The following is a 19452-nucleotide window of genomic DNA, read 5'->3' as shown; positions in this document are numbered from 1 at the left end:
GAAAAATGTATTTGCTGATAGAGACATAAGTCTTTAGAGTGTCTGTGGAGCCTTTGTTTTGTAAGAGATCAACAACGGTTGTGTTCTTAAAAGTATGGAGTGTTACACATAAATCACTGTGCATTAGTCTGCAAATGACACAACAAAGAGACAAAGCCAGTCTCGGGAGCTAAGGAACTTAAGCCTTTTTTTTTTAAACTTAGGAACCTCTGGAGTCAAACTGCAAAATATGTTTGAATAAATAAATACCTACTAAAAGGAGCATCATATTTTACATCTGGTCTGATCAGGGCAGGGCAGAGCAGACAGAAATGATAACTTTAGTTTTAAACTGGGTTAGACAGAAGGATTTCCTGACTATTGTTGCTAAGGAGTGGTTGAAGGACAGGGAGTTGTTAACGAAGGTGCTGACATCTCTGATGAACAAACAGTCTGGAGTGGAAAGAGTTCCACACTGTAGGATGCTGTTGAAATTCGTTTACCAAAACTGACAATACTACACTTGTTTACTTGTAATTTAAGCCAGTCTTTAATGCATCACTGAGTTGTAGGGTATCAGATGCTGAGTGAATGACAACACCCAGCATGCAGTAATCAGCAATTAGCCAACTGTTCTGGTTAGTGGTTTGGAGAATACAGTAGATGACAAACAGAAATGGTCCCAAGTATAAAGCCTTGGAGAACATCACTAGTCATTTTTTTGCCTTCTGATTAGAATCTGCTACTTTAACTAAATGGGTTCCATCTCTCATAAGGCCCCTTCTATATAATAAGACATTCTCAACACATATTCAGTAATTTGTCTGCTACTCAATTTGCCTTGGCTGAGATACTCATCAGGGCACACTCCACTGCCCCATTATATGTAAGGTATATGTATACAACTTTAAATGCTAACTAGCTCATTACAGGAACCTGCACGCCCTGTGGCACCCTTTCTCCTAGAGTGTTCGGTATGACACACCTCATGAAGTTTAAATCACATCCACAATATCTTGGGCAGTTTACCTACTATCCTGACAAGCCCACGGATATCATGCAGTGAAAGAAGTGAAGAAATACATATTTTCATGTGTATTTTTTGGAAGTGTAATATCTAGTCAGAAAATGCTCCATCTGCAAACACCAGGAATCCTCTCACTTCCAGGAAAACTTGAAGTTTTGCATACAGAAATTTTACCTATTCCTTTTCATTGTGAGACATACTCATACAATGTCTCATACAGGTACACAGGAGATTACTAGGCTAACTGCTTATGGGCCCTTACAAGTCTAGCCAATATAATCCTATTTTTACCCAAGATATAGCCTCTGGGGCCAAGAGGATGGGCATGGGTTTGTGCCTGTGCATACAGATTGCCCCTGTCCATAAGTGACATAGACACTACCCCAGGAGTGGATTACAATTCCCCATCCATTGATCCAAACAGTACTTGAAGAGGGCCTGGGAAAGGCTCTGCTTAATGTAAAGAAAAAGTCTATTCCAAAGAAGGGGCAATCTCTGAGACACATCTGTCTCTCCAACATGTTTTGTTTGAGTCACTAAGTTTAGATCCCTAGATCAGGAGACCCTTGTGCAATTTGACTTGAGGATGTGCAGCAGCTCCATCAGGGCTGGATTTGAGAGTGCCTTGTAGGTCAGGCATAGGTCACACGTTAATAGCTGGTAGGAGACACAGCCAAGGGATAGGGCTTTTAGACTACCTACATAGTTCATATTATTTACATCCTGTATTTTTTTTGTAAGGAACCTCTGAGGTCATTCCATCTGCTGTAAGTGCGAAGTCAAGTACAGGCCTAATGGCGCTCTGTACATAATTATCAGTCTAATGAGGGCTACGTACAGCAGGATTATAATTTACCTGGATCCAGATGCCATATCTTTACTTAAAAATTGTACCACATAAAAGGACTTCCTCATCACTGTGGACAAAAGGCACTCAACATTCAGGCTACTATCTATTTCGGTTCCTAGACCTCTCACCTCTGAGTCTATTCTTAGGGTGTGGTATTGATGTTGAGATTTGCAGGGGTATTTGACTTCCCATAAGGTATGATGATGCATTTTTTTCACATTTAGCTTTAGGCCATGGCTCTGGCACCAATCATTTGTCTGATCTAGGCTTTCCTGAAGGATATCTACATCATTGGGGGGATTCAATGACTGCCTCCAGCTTGCAGTCATCGGCAAACTTCATCTTCCAGAGGTCGTCTGCATTACTCTTGATTTTAGAGAAGTATATTCTTAGGAGTGGTCCCAGAACTGAGCCCTGTGGTACACCACTGGTAACTGGCCTCTTGCTTGATCCGGATTCACCCACTTTAAACCACACGCCCTGTTCATGAGCCAACTGGCTATCCATCTGGTGATGTAGAAATTTATGCCCCGAGTTTTGCGAGTTTATTTATAATACCAGAGTGGAGAATTAAGTCAAATGCCTTGGCCAGGTCATGGTAGGTGTTACATACTGTTTTACCCTCATTCATGGCCTTAGTGACTTTCTCAAAGAAATCCACCAGATTCAGTAGGCATGAGCTGCCCTTGACAAAGCCGAATTGGGTTGGGTCCAGTTTTTGGAGATTTCCTATGTCATTATTTATCAGGTACATTATTCTTTCCATGGCCTTACATACAGGACTAGTCAAACTTATGTGTCTGTAATTTCCCAGGTCAATAAATGGTCTCCCTTTGTGCAGAGAGATGACTGTTGCTGTCTTGCACTCTATCGGGACAAAACCTGTCTGGAGGCTGTGGTTACACAGATTCTAATTAGGCCTTATATATCCTGACTTAAGCTGTTTAAGAGACAACCTGGTATATTACCAGGGCCAACCGAAGCCATGTTTTTAGCTTTAGACAGCACAGTGGCAACCTGTTCTTTGGTAGTAGCCAGCGGTGGAGTGGTGGAAGGTATTTCTTGGGGGAGAACTGGAGGTGATGGGGAGGCAAAATCTGAACTGCATTCGTCAGCCAGCAGATTTGCTACATCTTCCAGCTGAGTACAGTTGATGCCTTCTACAATTAATTCTGCACATTGAGTGTTGCCCTTAAGACTACAGACATAACTGAAAAATGCCTTATGTTTATCCATAGCTTTGGAGTCTATTTTTACCTCAAAGTCTGCTTTCAGAAACTTGACTAATTCTCTTATTCACTTGTTCAGACTAAGGACTGACTTTTTGCTCTGTTGTGCACATCCACTCTTACTTCTCAAAAGGATTTTCTTTCTTTTGTGGTTCAACCTATTAACACCACATGTCTACCAGGGTGGCTTTTTTTTTTTTGGATTTGACCTGGATTTATTTCGGTCTGGTAGTGCTGTTTCTATGCAGTTGTTTGCAGGGTTGTACAGGGCTTTTATGTATGCCTCTGTATAGGTTTCTGTGTTTTCTGGATTTATGGGAGCTTGGAAACTAGCTATGCATCCCTTAAGAGGGGATAATTTACCTTAGAGAAGTTCTTAAAGTTTTTGGGGTTAGGTGGGGGGACTAGTTTTACCTTTATTTCAGGGGCGACCACTTTGTAATCTGATCTCACCAGTGAGGTCATCACACTTGGGGGGGGGGTGCAGCACTCTCCCACATTTGTGAGTACCAGATGTAGGATAGTTATTCCCCTGGTGGAAGTGCAGACTAGCTGCTCCAGGGCATTTGCATTTACAAAGTCAAGAAATATTTGGGCCTGTATGTTAGTGGCCATGTACGCTTCCCAATTAATGGAGGGGTAGTTAAAATCAACCATGAGTATGGTATTAGGCTGGATGGTGAGTGATTCTAGTAACTTCAAGTATAATGTATAGACTTCCTGATAAATGGTGGGGGACCTGTAGCTATCAAGAATATGGTGGTGGATATTTTCCATGGTTAGTTGGACATGGAGCAGGTCAAGCATGTCATATTGACTGACCAGCCTTGAGGTTTGCTTATCCTTCATGTAGGCAGATACACCTCTGCCTTTTGCTCTCTCAAGTTCAGCTGGTGGTCGGAATGTATGAAAGTCATTATAGCCATGCACTGTCAGCATGTTTTCTGTGGCTTTGAACCATGTTTCAGTAACTGCACAGACATCAGCATTCTCCAGGGAGAGGAAAGCTTCCAGGAAGTGCAGTTTCTTATTGAGGCTCATAGCAATGAGTAGTAACACCTTTAGCTTGTCCTGAGTAGCTTGTGTTTTGTTAGAAGGTTTGTCTGTTTGGCAATGCCTATTTAAAGGCACTACAAGGGTGTACAATGTTTTGGCCAATATCCAAAAGCCTGGAGGTGACAGATGAAGACCATCCCTGGTAAAGCAGCATGGCTTATCAAACATGTACTTCCAGGCTGTCAAGTATTGTACCTCTCTGGAATGACACCAGTGGATAAGCTAATTGTTAAAGTCAATTATCTTCTATTGGAATTATGGCATCATCCTTGGAGACAGTAAAATGCTGCTCAATGCTCACACCTGCCCGTGACACATATTCTGAGAGTTCAATCATGTCTCTTTTCATATAGTCCAAGGAGGTGCACCTCAGGTCATTCACGCCCACAAGGACTATGACTAACTTATTCTGGTACTTATCAGTAAGTGACCCGAGTGCTTGTGAGATCTGACAATTCCTAGCCTCTGACAATTCCTAGCCTCTGACAGGCAACTAACTGTAAACTTCCCCTTACCTAGCCTGGTAAGTGGGACATCAGTGTGTCTCACAATGCAGTCTCCGAGGACCAGAATACTGGGCTGTGGAGTGTTTTGCCTTATGGGGTTGGTAGTTAAGGTACAATGAGATGTGGCTTTGTGTGTTGTGATAGAAATTAGGAATACATGCAGAGTTTCTGAGGACTGCACCTGAGAGGCCTTTGATGTTTTGGAAAGTTTCATATGAGCTCCTCCACATATGTGGCTCTGTGTGTGTGGTCCTTTGCGGGTGCAGTGACTGGTGTGTGTGACTCACTGACAACCTTTTGCTTTCTGTGTCTTTATGGAAGAGTCTAGCCTCCAGTGTCTGTCTGCAACTAGAACCCTCACATACTGTATATGTCTGTTTGAGAATTAAGTGGTTGCCACTGTACATAAGGCAAATGTTACATTGCCTTAGGATACTCATGTTCACCAAGCTGGATACAAAGATAGCAGGAGAGTACCCATCCATGGTTGCAGGTCCTAATGTGTACTTGAAAGGACAGGAGTGGAGAGTGTTTTTAGCCAGATGAGGGAAGGATGCTTCCTTGGTATAATCTGCAACTAACCAAACCAGCGATCCTGCACAGTGCCAAATCAGATGAACAGTAGTCCTGGGTGCTATAATAAGTTAACTAGCACAGTAAACTTTCACATTATAATGAAAATAACCAATGTTTCCAGGTGTTTGTATCTGTACAGGGCACTGGCACAGTGAGCAGCTCTGTGCAAATGTGCCAAATTTATACCAGCAATTAAAATACAGAAAATTGACTACTGAGTCCTGTGGCCTATAAAACGCCTACACTTAGAGCACTTTTGTGAGCTTCCTAACTCAGAATAGAAAAACACCTACTGCCACTCAAAGAATAATCCCAGTCTTCCTAATGAAAAACCATGTCCGGAGTGAAACGCTACAACAAACAAACTTTAAAAGATACAGATATAGCAGTGTACTTTAAACAGCTTATAAAGGTGCAACTATTCAATAAAAGTACTTCACTCTGTAGAAATGAGCCAAGAGGCACTCAACTGTGCAAAATTTACAAAGGCAATAAAAACAAGGTAAGTTGATTAATAAGGCCTCCAGCCAATAAAACAACTACATGCAGGAATCTTTGGTGCGTTTCCCCAATCTATATAGACCAATATACCACTAGAAAAATGTACTGTCCTTTTGATGCAAAAATGCAGGAAAGTGCTTTCACTGTAGTACTGCACTACTTTATCCAACAGCTAGCTAGATAATGAATTTAGTAGAATGGGTCTATATCATTACCTTGAAATACCATCTCTTTGAACACCTAAAGATCGACACCTAATGAGCGAAAGCCGAAAAGCACAAACATAGACTTCCGTGAATTTCTTCACAGGGAAAAAATTCACTTGTCTGTTATCAGAGAATTTGCCCTTTTCTCCAATGTAGAGCGAGCTCAGAGTTGATATATTTAGTTAGGCGGGGGGGGGGGGGGCATACACCCCACTTGGTTAGGGTTTGAAAGTTTGTTTTCCTGCTGGTTGGCCAAACAAATTTTTTTCCCCTGTAAAAATATTTGCAGAAGTGGCCATTCATGCATTTCGGATCTCCCTCTTTTGGTGTTGATCATTAGGTGTTCGTAGAGATAGTGTTTCGTTGTTATAAAATAGACCCCAGTAGAACAGACAATGAAAGGCAAAATGCATTTTTTTTCAAAATAAGCACGAGGAAAGGCAAACAAATAATTCAAGATATAAACAGCAGCGTAGAAAGACAGGAGCTTATAAAGATACATTTACAGTAAGGGTGGGCAGCTTAAAATCACCAAGTTTAAAAAGCAGACCAAGGAATGGGAGGGTGGATGGGAAAAATAACTAGCAGGGAGTCATTAACAGTGCCTGTAGTTTTGGTAGGCCTTGAGTCTCATCAGACAGAGACCAGTTGGCATATTGGTTAAGGTCTTTGTTTCACATGCAAAGGTACAAGGTTCGATCCTGACCTCTGGCCAATGCCTGTTTGGAGTTTGCATGTGTGCCTTGTGTCTCTGTGGGTTCCTCCCACCACCAAAAAACATGCTAAGTGTTTCCATCTCAAACTCACCAATGAATGGAGCTGTGGGCAGCAGCTCAGAATCTATATGGTGCCCTATTGGGGAAGGGTTGTACAGACCAACCACTTTGGGCATCTACTGTGGTGTGTGGTATCTTCAAGTTAAGAGAACACTGATCACAGACTGCGAGCCAAGACAGGGCTAGCCACTCAACGGTATAAAATATTGCTCTAGGTGATTTGGTCATGCTGACTAATGTCAACAAACGGGCATGGGTAGCGATAAGTGGGTTGAGAATCCGGCCTACTTCAGCCCATGTCAGAGCCTCATGCTAAGGATGGGAGGGGTAAATATGCCCAGCAGGTCAAAAAGCTACTGGCTGGAAAGTCTCCAGTTGACAAGCCTGGGCTACCTAGGATAGCTCTGTTGAGCAAAAGCTGGATGTAAAACCTATCAACCTGCCAAACATGAACTAAGAATTACTACACTCAGTGTAGGTTCACTGATAAACCAGAGCTTGGAAGTGGATAACATATTGGTATGGGAGAGGCTGGACATCCTATGTATCCAAGAGACAAGATGGAAGGGCAGTATAGAAAAGCCACTTGACTCAGGATCTAGAGTCTACTACTCAGGAGGATGGCAGGCTAGAAATGGTGTGGGAAGTGTGGTGAAGGAAGAGGCTTCAGAAGGCAGTGAGAGATGTCATCAGAAATAGTGACAGATGACATGGCAGACTCCAGCCTAATGATAAGTCAATATTCATAATCTCATCCTATGCCCCACAGGGTTGTGACAGTGAGGAAGACTGCATTCATACAGCATATTCAGGACCCACTAGATAAAGCAGGACAACATGAATTGATGTTGATAAGGGGTTACTTGAATGCACATGAACAGACAGAACTGGATAATGGGTGACTTGAATACACATATCGGAACAGATAGAACTGGATATGATGACTGCCTGGGTCCGCATGGGTGGAACAAAAGGAATAAAGAAGGAGCGGCTCTTCTAGACTTCTGTCTGCAAATAGCTTGATAGTAGCCAACACATGGTTCAGAAAAAGAAACAGTCACAAGATCACAAACAAGAATGGCCAATATGCAACTCAGGTCGACTTCCTTCTAGTAAGGAAAGGGCACTGAGGTAGAATCCGTGATTGCAAAGTTATTCCCAGTGAAACAGTCAGCCCACAGCATAAACCACTGGTTGCCAAAATAAGCTGCAAACAGTGGTCAGAGAAGGCTCTAAGGTCAACATAGACTAGAAGTTGACTGAAGAGAAAGTACAACAGTTCAAGGAAATATTCGGGGCTCTGGCACCCCAAGAAGAGGAAATAAATGGAGCTGAAAAAGAAGAATGGCACAGTCTCAAAACAGCACATGTGAGGACTACAGAACAGACATGTGGCCGAGCCAGGTATGGAAATAAGGTACATAAGGAAAGCTGGTGGTAGAAGCCATCAAAAGAAAAAGTGCAGGAAAAAGTGGAGGATGGAAAAGACAGACAAGGTTATGAAGGAATACTGTTTGGCAAACAAAGAAGCTAGAAAGGCATTGCAACAGCAAAGAATACAGCATTGGGGGTCCTCTACCACCTTCTGGACAGTGACTCGGTAGAGGGCAAAAATAAACTATACCAGGTTGCAAGGCAAAGACAGAAAGAATAAGAAGATAGTCAGACTCCCTTCATAAGGGATGCCAGCAACAACCTGCTTACCAGTCCATGGGACATTAAAGGCAGAAGGAAGGAGTACTTCTAGCAGCTTCTAAATGAAGAAAAACCCACAGAAGCTGTACTTCCCTAGACAAAGCCTACAATGAGAAGAGAAGAGGAGGAGTCCACCCTAGAATACATAAGAATAGCACTAAGGAAAATAAAGTCAGGGAAAGCACCAGGCTCAGGTGAGGTCACAGCAGACATGATAAAGATGCTGGGTGAGACAGGGAAGAAATGGCTCTTGGGGGTACTCATAGCAGTATGGAGAAAAAGGAATAATCCAGATGACTGGAGAATTAGTATACTCATGCCACTGTATGATAGCAAAGGGGGCCATCCACAAGTGCGGGCAGTATAGAGGCATCAAACTCTTGTCACATTGCATGAAAGTTCTGGAGAGGGTGATCGATAAATGGATATGAAGAGTAGTAAAATGTAAGATGGGAGATGAGCAGTTCAGATTCACATCAGGATGCAGCACAACTGACCTGATGTTTCCAGTGAGACAGGCAGTTGAGAAGTAGCTAGAGATGAGGAAAGAGTCCAACTGGGCATTCCTAGACATGGAGAAAGCATACAACAAGGTCCCAAGAAAGCTGATTTGGGAAGTACTGTGGTGGTTCAAAGTCCCAGAAACACTGGTAGAATTAGTGCAGGCTATGTACAAGGACCCAACAACTAAAGTATGAACAGTGTTCGGTCTTACAGAGGGGTTCTAAGTGGAAGTGGGTGTACATCAAGGTTCAGCTCTGAGCCCACTGCTGTTCATACTGGTAATGAACTACATCAGCAAACAGGTCAGAGGGGAGAGATCAACAAAATTGCTGTATGAAGATGATGTAGCATTACAGGCATACTCTGAGCAAGAATTTCAGAAAAGTATAGGGGAATGGAATGCAAAACTGAAGGCACATGGGATGAAACTAAGTACAGATAAGACAGTAGTAGTGGCAACAAATTGGGGAAATCAGAAAAAGCTGAAACTGAGATAGAAAAGAAGACAGTGGAACAGGTTAATAGCTTCAAGTATCTGGAAAGGGTGGTTGAGGAGAAGGGAAGTCTGAATGAAGAGTTCAAAGCTAGAATCAGAGGGGCTGCAGCCAACTGGCATAGAGCGTCAGGTGTAGTGTATGACAGATGAATGCCAAAGAAACTGAAAAGTAAGGTGCACAAAACAGTGGTGCGACCAGTACCACTGTATGGTACAAAAACCTGGGCAGTAGAGGCAGAGCAGATGAGGAAGCTAGAGGTGATGGAAATTAAATGCCCGAGATGAGTGGTAGGACGCACAGTGCAGGACAGATGAAGAAATGACGACATAAGAGCAAAAGCCAAAGTAGCTCCAATTGCAGAAAAAAATCAAAGAGAACATATTAGGGTGGTTTGGGCACACATGCAAAAAAGCAGAAAACAATATGGTGAAGAAGATATGGGACAAACAAGAAGTTAAGAGTAAACAAGGGCATCCAGCAAGCAGGTGAATGGATTGTGTGAGAGAAGATCTGTGACAATCAGACATGAGTGTCGAAGAAGGCAAGAGTGTATCACTGAATCGAGAGAGATGGCAACAGTTAACAAGATACCCTGACCCCATGCAGAAAATGGGAAAAAGGGGGTTGATGATGATGAGGAGGAGTCTTATCAGAAAAGACAAAGACCCAGACATTTTCTGTGTATTTAAGTATCCCTACACTACTGCTAACTGTTCCTGTTCCATCTGAGCATCTCTCTTTTGCACGAGTGCTCCTGACCCAAAGACACACTGGTCTACTTTTAGGATCAGTTTTTATACCATTCTGACTGAAATCTGCTTACAACAGAATTGGCTATTTTAGTGGTTTATTCACACTGCAGCATTTCTGACAAGTATAAAAAGGTTGCATATTTAAAGATGACAGTAATTACAAATCATCAAAGCTCCACTCACAGGCTACAAAGTACAGTTGTGTACACTTATCATAAATGTAGATGTTCGAGTGTATTCATTGTTGCAGTCATCACCTCTGGGTTATCCCTGCTGTGGTAGCCCTCAGTTGGCCCGAATACCAGAATCAATGTTTTTGTGTGCCGGCTGCAGTCACCTGTAGTCTGACGTCAAGTCGTCGGTGCTATAAAGCAAGGCAGCCAACATCATTACATCCGTTTTTCTTGCCCTAATCCATCAGAAGCAGAAGAGAAAAGAGAGAAGTGGTCCTGGAGGCTAAAAGCCACCTTGGGAAGCTTGTGTCCCCATAGGGGAAGGTGTTAAATGGGGGATGGAGGGAGGGAAGCCAAGACTGCAACAGTGAATACACTCGAACATCTACATTTATGATAAGTGTACACAACTGTACTATGTTCTTTGTGTTTCGCTGTTGCACTCATCGCCTGTGGGAGGATTTCCAAAGCTGTGGAAAAGGATAGAAGGATAGGCTTAGTCCTAGGTATTGGTCAAGGAGGCCCTGCAGAACTGCAGAGGCAAACCCTGCCCTAGACTTAGAAAAAAGAGGTAGGTGGTAATGCTTTGTAAAGGTACGGGCAGAGGTCCATGTGGACGCTTCCAATATGTCCCTGGTAGGTACTCCTCTGAGGAAAGCAGTGGAAGTGGAGGTTGCCCTAGTGGAGTGGGTATGGATAGACTTGGGCAAGGGTCTCCCATGTAGTCTGTAGCAAAAATGGATACAGTGTGAAATCCATTTGGAAATGGTTTGTTTGGAGATAGGCTTCCCCTCTGCCCCTAGGGCAAAGCTTACAAGAAGCTGGTCTGTTTTTCTGAATGGTCTAGTACGGTCCAGATAGTATCTGAGTTGTCCGTGCATGTTTAGTGAGTGTAGAATTCTTTCCCCCTTGTTTTGAGGGTTGGGAAAGAAGGTGAGAAGGTTTATGGCCTGGTTAAAAGTCAAATCAGATACCACCTTGGGCATAAAGGAGGGGTTAGTCCTCAGGTAGACTCTGTATGCGTGGAAAATTATGAAGGGCTCGACAGCCATGAGAGCTTGAAGTTCCGAGACCCTTCTGGGTGAGGTGACAGCTAGTAGGAAGGCAGCCTTCCAAGAGAGGTATTTCAATTCTGTTGAAGCGGCAGGTTCAAAAGGAGGTAAGGTTAGTTTCTCTAACATATAATTCAGGTACCAGGGTAGCACTGGAGGCCTTCTGGGAGGCCTGATATTAGAAGTCCCTCTGAGGAATTGCTTAATCAAAGGATGAGAGAAGAGGGGTGAGTCAGAATCATAATGGGCAGAGATGGCCGAGGCATGGATTTTAATAGAGGAGAAAGAGAGGCCACTATTGAGCAACTCTGCTAGGTAATCCAAGATGAGAGGGATGGAAGGTTGGGAGGTAGTGCCTCCTTTTGACTGTTTCCAGGAACAGAATCTTTTCCATTTCCCTGCATATGATTTTCTGTGCTGGGCCTTCTGGCCTCTATGATGATGTCCAGGACCTTTTTGCTTAGCAGGGACTCCTTGTTAGTTTTTAGTGTATAAGCCATGCTGAAAGTTTGAGAGTCTGGATGTCTGGGTGCAGTACCTTCCCCCTCTCCTGGGTCAAGAGGTCTGACATCAGGCAAAGCAACTGTGGGGGCTGTATGGTCAGACTGCGTAATAAGGGGTACCAATGCTGTCTGGGCAAATCTGGAGCAATGAGGATGGCCTTTGTGTCTCCTCTATTATTTTGATCAGAACATTGGGAATAAGGGGCAGAGGAGGGTATGCGTACACAAAGAGGGAGCTCCAGGGGAAGGTCAAGGTATCCCACCTTCCATGCTAGGAGGTGATACTCCCTGGTACAGAACTTGTGCAACTGGTGGTTGAGGTGCAAGGCAAAGAGGTCCACTTCTGGGGTCCCCACTCCTGGTTGATTTGCAGAAAGATTTCTCTGTGGAGCTGCCACTCGTAGGGGTCCAGTAAGTTTCTGCTTAGGTGGTCTGCCACTGTGTTGCTGCTCCCTGGTAAGTATTAGGCAATTAGGTGTAGCCCCATGGAGGTGGCTGAAAGCCAGAGACTCATGGCTAACCTGCACAGGGGGCAAGATTGGGCCCCCCCCCCCACACTTGTTGATGTACCACATTACTGTGGTGTTGCTTGTTTTTATTAAGAGAACCCCTGGCCTGAGATGGTGTTGGAAGGAAGTCAGAGCCTTTAGCATTGCCATCATTTCTTTCTGGCTGATGTGCAAGTGAAGTTGCTGGGCATTCCAAAGGCCTTGGGTACACCTGCCTGCTAGATGAGCGCCCCAAGCAGTGTCTGAGGCGTCGGTGGTGATGGTCTGGCCAGAAGGGCGGAGGATGAAGGAAAGACCCTTGCTCATGGCACAGACCTCTGCCTTCCAGAGAAATTCGAATTCGTCCCTTATACAGGGGATCAGAGGGAGAGTGGTCTCTAGGGACTGAGAGTGCAGACACCAAAGGTTCTTTAAGTACCACTGAAGTTTTCTCATGTGAAGCCTGGCAAGAGGGAAGAGAAGGATGCAAGATGCCATGTATCCCAGGGCTTGCAGGGAGTTCCTCACAGTGAGGTGACTTCTGGAAGCCAGCTGGGTGAAGTAGAGAGGCAGGAAGCTCTGCTTTTCTGGGGATAGGAAGGCCATTTGGGTTGCTGTGTCTAGCACAGCTCCCAGGAAAACAATTTTTCTGGTGGGGGTTTGCTTTGATTTTTTGTCGTTGATGATGAACCCTAGAGAAGTTAGGAGTGATATGACAAAGAGAAGGTCCTGGAGCAACTTTTCTTTGCAGTCCGCCTGAATGAGCCAGTTGTCCAGGTAAGGGTAAATCTGTATATTTCTCTGACTGCAGAATGCTATAGCTGAGGCCAAGCATTTGGTGAATACTCTGGGAGCAATAGATAAACCAAAGGGCAGTATTGCAGAGATCTGAAAGTGTGGATAGCCTGCTCTGAACCCCTGGAATTTTCTGCACAATTCCCTGATGGGGATGTGGCGGTAGGCATCTTTTAGGTCTAGTGTCACAAGCCAGGCATTTTGTGTGAGCATAGGCAGGAGCTGCTGCAAAGTTAGCATTTTGAATCTGGAGACCACCAAGGAGGTGTTCAGTTTGGACAGATCCAGAATGCGCGCCAAGTGCCCTCTTTTCTGGGAACAAGGAATAGTTTGGAGTAAAAACCTTTTCCTGTTTGATGTGGAGGGACAGGTTCTACTGCTCCCTGGGGCATTAGAGTTTGGACCTGTTTCACTGCCTCTGCCCTCTGGTTTGGGGGGAGGTCTGGGTACCCTCTTGATATAGGGAGTTTGCTAACGGAGAATCTGTATCCCTGAGAAATGATTTTTAAGACCCACTGGTCCTTGGTTATAGAGACCTAATTGTCCTTGAAGAGGGTGAGCCTTCCTCCTAGTTTTTGATGAGTGAAAGGAGGGTGGGGGGGGGGGGGAAGAGTCATTGTGAGTGCTTGCCATAAAAGCTTGGCTTAGAACTCCCTGCCTTACAGGAGGAAGTGGTCCATTGTTTGCTTATTTGCTGGCCCTGGGATAGGGGCCTGGATGTCCTGTCCCTGCGGGGCTTACCCTGGCCCTGCCTGCTGGGTGAAGGGAAGGCCCAGTGCCTAGAGGGGAAGTTCCTGCTGAATCTGGGCAGTTGGACTTGAAAGAAATCTTTTACCGTCTGCATACATTTTGCTTTGTCTTCCATCTTTTTAAGCACCTTTTCTGCTTTTTCCCCAGACAAGCGCTCCTTATCTAGGGGTGCATCAATAAGTTTAGACTTGACATGAACAGGGAGGGGTTGTTCCTTCAGCCATGCATGTCTTCTTATAACAGATCCTGTCACTGCTGCCCTGCTAGAGGCTTCTAGGGCATCATATCCACATTGTAATGAGTGTTTGGCCAATTGACAAGCAGAGTGTAGTAATTCTGCCAGCTCTTTTGAGTTGGCACCATCAGGAGAGGTAGGAATCTTCTGTTTTAATTGTTCCAAAGTGTGTTGTTAATATTTTAACATATGGAAATGACAATTGAGTGCTCTGATAGCTAAGGCTGCAGTGGTGTATACTTTCTTACCCCATTTGTCCAGAGCTCTGGAGTCTGTCAGAAGGAAGAGGATTCTTGGCAGAACTAGTCTTAGCTCCTTTGGGTCCCTGTGCAATGACCTCAGGGTCTGCAGCAGGATTCCTGTACAGGTATTTGTGAGAATCTGGTACTCTGTAGTACCTGTCAGGTTTGATTGGAGCAGGAGGCAGGGCATCAGGGGCTAAGCTAGATTAATGGAAAACAACATCCATCACTTCCAAAATAGGTGGGATGGCCAGGGGTCTATGATGGGGCAGGTCCAGAAACTCTCTGCGTCATTTCTTTGACTGAGGGAAGTCTTGAGATTCCTACTGAAAATGTTCCCTGGGGGAGTGAAGGGTTTCCCCAAAGGAGAGGTCCTCTAGAGGGGAGGCAGAAGGGATGGATTCCTCTGCATCTGAACCCTCATAAACAGTTAAGGGATGTTGTTCCTCTTCAAAAGCAGAATAATTAAATTTCTTAGACTCTTGTTCTGTCATAACTTCTGGAGAAGGATGCTTTTTCCTTTTTGGAGTGAGGGCCTGAGTACCTCGGATAAGGGAGATGAGAACCTCTGCCATTTTAAGCATTTGAGCTTGGGGTGGGGGAGCAGTAGCAAGATGGTGGCTAGAAGCAGATTTCCTAGGAGTGGCCTGGCTTCTAGGCCTGAGAGAATCTGTTGGTCTTTGAGAAGCAGTAGTCGGATGTGAAGACATCGTTTTTGGTCTAGAATCGGTAGTGCGAAAGGCCTCCTCAGAAGCCAGTGCCTGCATTGTGGGTCTGGACCCAACCGAGGCAGAGACAGCCAAAGGCTTGGAAGACAAAGTGGATTTCTGTAGCATACCAGACTATGAAAGGGTCTTGGCAGAGGCCTGCGTAGAAAGCGAGTCGGGCATCAGGGGCTGCGAAAAGTGCCTCACTGAATTCCGGAGAACTGATGACTTGCTTAGCGGCAGCGTTGTCTGAAGGCTTAGCCTTGTGTGACCTGTCTCTATCTTTATCTCTACATTTTTTCGAAATGTTGACAGACTGTTGGCTGATGGACTCCATATCGGAATTTGAAGACGGAACACGAAAATAACTGTCTACAAAAAGAGCTCTACAGCAAATGGTTCTCACATTAAAGAGGGCACAGAACCGACAACGAGGGGCGTCATGGTCTGGGACTAAACAAGTGATGCAGTAAGAATGAAAGCCTCGGTGTGGGATCTGCTTTACACAGGCGAGACAATTGTTAACTTTTTTGGACATCGGTTAGAGCAAGAAAAAAGGGTCTCCAACAGGGTACTTAGCTTTAGATGTTTTCTGCTGAAATTCAACTTCTGGTAGCGACCAACCGGCACTCGTGCGAACTGCTTCTGGTACGGACTCCACGGCAAGAAAGACTGATGTAATGACGTCGGCTGCCTTGCTTTATAGCACTGATGACCTGACATCAGACTACAGGCGACGGCAGCTGGTGCACAAAAACATTGACTCTGGTATTCGGGCTGACCGAGGGCTACCACAGCAGGGATAACCCGCAGGTGATGACTGCAACAGTGAAATACAAAGAACATCTTTAACAGCTTTTGTACAGACATAGTTACCCAGATATATCATGTACAAACTTTGTGAGATACAATATCTTTCTTAGAAATCTCTGTAATGCCAGATTCTTTTCAGACTTTAGCCTGTGGGCAACTGCTTTTTTTTTCTGTATCAAGCTTCAGTACGACTGAAATTTAAGTCTGTCCCATGTACGTCAGACTTGTCAGTCTTACTTTCCATTTGCCCTTAATTAACTTGACCTTATACTGTCAATCTATTTAACACATATAGCAGTCTTCTCCTGGTGTTTACATCTGATCCCTCAATAAAAGTGTGTCAACTACCAACTCCTCTTAGTATGAAGATCACACACAAATGGGTGCTCAAGTCTCTTTTCACAATTTACCTGCCTGGTCTACTACATGGTGTGACAGTGGCTTGACTGTGACTTAAGATCAATACAAAGATGCAGCTGGAGGATGCAGTATAAATGGTGTAGTCTTGCCTCTTTGAGGATAAGTTAGTTTGGAGTCACACTATCCTGCAGACCCAGCCTGAGATTGTACAAAGGCATCCTTTGTGTCCAGCAAAATCTGTGTCCAACTGTCTGGCTGCACTCTTTCAAGTGATTGTCTGGCTGCACTCTTTCAAGTGATGGGTTGGCTGTGTAGCCCAGACTATTTCACTTCTTAAAAGACTTTTCTCCTCAGAAAAGTGTGAGGGAGTCAATGCTTTGCAGATAAGCTTTCCAAGATAAAGCAGTCTTTCTCTATGATTTGCCAATGCCATATCAGGATGTTTCTTTCTCTGACTTACCAGATGTTTGCTTAGCTGACTTTGGTTATTTTGATTATGATGAGATCATAAAGGCTGTTTCATGTGTGTATCCTAATGTCCTGCAAATCAGACCCTGGTAACATGATTCTGGAAAATACATGCACTGAATTGTTGCTTTGTTAGGGACAATTACTTTCCAGGCAGTTTAGTCACTGTTGGGGACTGGTGCATTTCCATCTGTGTTAAAATGCCTCGACAACACAGAGGATCAAGTTCTATTTTTTTTTTTTTAAGGATCAGAGTGATTCTATAGTTTATGATAATTTTATATGTTAAAAACATAAGATATGCATTCCTGTTTGTATCAGTCTGTCTATACTTGGGCTTCAAATGTGGCTGCAGGATCAACCCTTACACCATCCCAATAATCTGCTTCATAATGAAATGCCAACAACTTAGCTTAGAAGGAACAGCTAGAAAAAAAGGGGAAAGTGAACTTTACCACATCGTGCTTCACGTTGTCCAGCTGAAAGCGGTAGCTCTGGAGTGTATTGTGATGTCTTTGCTGGCCTGCAATCTGCTGCTCAATTGCTGCAGAATCAACACCCCAGTCTGCTGTTTCAATTAACCTCTGAAAAAAAATCAGACAATAGTCAATAGATTAGTTGCACTGGGAGCACCCAAATGTAAATATCTGTAGAGTAGTGGAAGTGAAATAATTAACTGGAAATGTGGGGGGATTTCAGTCTGACACAATATGTTTTTGTTACGTCTTGAGTTAACTAGCCAACTCCCGCCAGCAAGTGTTGGATTCCTTGCTCCTGCTACAATGGACATAAATTGCCTAGAGCTTAGAGTGAAAGAAAATATGATGAGAATAATTTCAACTGACCAACTGTAGTACTCTGACTTACTTGTTTAGTTGAAATAATGTTCTCACATTTAAATAACTTAATTGCAATACTGAATACTGCAAATACAGTACTGTAATTACACTACACTGAAACAAAAGCACTGTATGCAGTTTACCTTTCAGGTTTTACAGGCTTGAAAGAGATAAAGTAGCCCACATAATTCCATCAGCAAAGCAAGTGTGAATAAGTTAAATCTGTGACCCCAATTTCACTTTTCAAAAGCAAACAACAAATAACTTGCTATCCTCTGCATAACACTCAAGTACAGAAACTACACCAAACTGCTGCATGTTTTCTAAGTCTTGGTGTGCCTTACATAACAAAAAGCATTAAAACAATAAACAGGTGGACACACTAACACTACAAAATGACAGGGCACCATCAGTATGAACAGTTTTAAGGAAATGCACATAAACTACAAGAAAGGCACCTCACCTAAATAGTACAGTATTTAAACACTTTGATAAGGCACTAGCAAATATAAACAATTGGACATTACTACAAATTACTAATTTTTATATGTAAATACCACAAATGTGGTTAAAGGAAATAATACTACATTTAAACAGTTACACTTCAGTACTTATTCATAATTCCTCTGGCCAGCAAGATGTTTAACTGAATATCCCTAAGGCACATTCAAGAACCTTTATGCCTGTTCTACTGTAAGAACAGTGAAAGCAACACCTTAACATACACCAACCTGAAATATCAACAAATAAATGTACAAATGCAGAAAGGTGACACTATTAAGACAGAAGATCTCTGTAGCTTCCAGTGTTTCTTGTGAGGCCAACTTCCCTATGGAGGCCCAAGCAACGATAAAAAGGTTGCATATTTAAAACATTTCATAAGCTCTACTGCTCTTATGTGGTATTAAGGATAAGCACAATGAGGTGCAACATATAAATACTGCACGCGCGCTCGTGTGTGTATGTGTGTGTGTGTGTGTGTGTGTGTGTGTGTGTGCACGTGCATGCATGCATCCTGCAGAAGTTGTCTGTTTCTGTACTATGCTGCCTACTATATTCCTGAACAAACAGGTGCAAAGTATTCTATGACATCTAGGAGACCCTCAAGGACTCTTCTATAGCTTGAGGGAGGATCATTGTGAAAAAGTATGAAAATCTACACTATGGAGGAGAGAGCAAAAAGTCAGTACTTGGGCCTGATGGTCGCACATTTTTTTTATTTATGTTCACAACAAGCTAAACAGTATCCTATTTAGCTAGACTAGCAGACAGTACAGGAGGATAACAAAGCAGGACAGTGCTCACAACCTCAAATAAGTGAAGCTTTATCTCAGTATAGTGTTATACACAGTTCACACTATCCATGCAACATTGAAGCAAACGGATTGTCAGTCATAAAACATAAAATTACCACTTAAGACAATACACATGCTAAATGTTCCCAATTTTACAAATACTTACTTTCTGCTGTCTCATCCAACCCATAGCATCAGCAACAGCCCTTTTAGTTTGGTCATCCCATCCTGGATTGCTCTGTGATGAAAATGTACCCTTGTAGCTTGACTTTCGAAGGACCGAGCCACCACTGCCACCACTGCTACTGGTGACAAAACCTCCACTGCCACTGCTATTGGTGACAAAACCTCCACCGCCACTGCTACTGGTTACAAAACCTCCACCGCCACTGCTACCGGTGACAAAACCTCCACCACCACCGCTACTGGTGACGACATATGTACCACCACCACCACCACTATAACCAGCTTGCATAAACAAAGAGGTCATTTGGTTGGAAAGTTTTCTATGCCTGATAAAAGAAAAAAAAAAGAAATGTTTTACTCAATATTCAAAAGAGCTAATCTAAACTGTTAAA

The 19452-nt window shown here is 43.6% G+C and overlaps 1 protein-coding gene across 3 annotated transcripts in view; it reads right to left on the bottom strand.

Annotated features, from left to right (window-relative positions):
- The window catches only part of LOC122796716 (desmoplakin), a 1113853-nt gene that overhangs the window by 740346 nt on the left and 354055 nt on the right, over nt 1-19452 (bottom strand). For all 3 annotated transcript variants that reach the window (XM_044065413.1, XM_044065414.1, XM_044065415.1), the window contains exons 4-5: nt 19041-19386; nt 17196-17324 (exon numbers count right to left, since the gene is read on the bottom strand). In XM_044065413.1, coding sequence (XP_043921348.1) covers nt 17196-17324; nt 19041-19386 — 475 coding nt within the window. The remainder of the gene's footprint in view (nt 1-17195; nt 17325-19040; nt 19387-19452) is intronic.

This window comes from Protopterus annectens, chromosome 3.part0, assembly GCF_019279795.1.
Source record: "Protopterus annectens isolate FY-2018-M chromosome 3.part0, PAN1.0, whole genome shotgun sequence".
Taxonomy (NCBI): domain Eukaryota; kingdom Metazoa; phylum Chordata; order Ceratodontiformes; family Protopteridae; genus Protopterus; species Protopterus annectens.
Note: the sequence above shows the minus strand (reverse complement) of the source record. Positions and strands in the feature narration are given on the sequence as shown.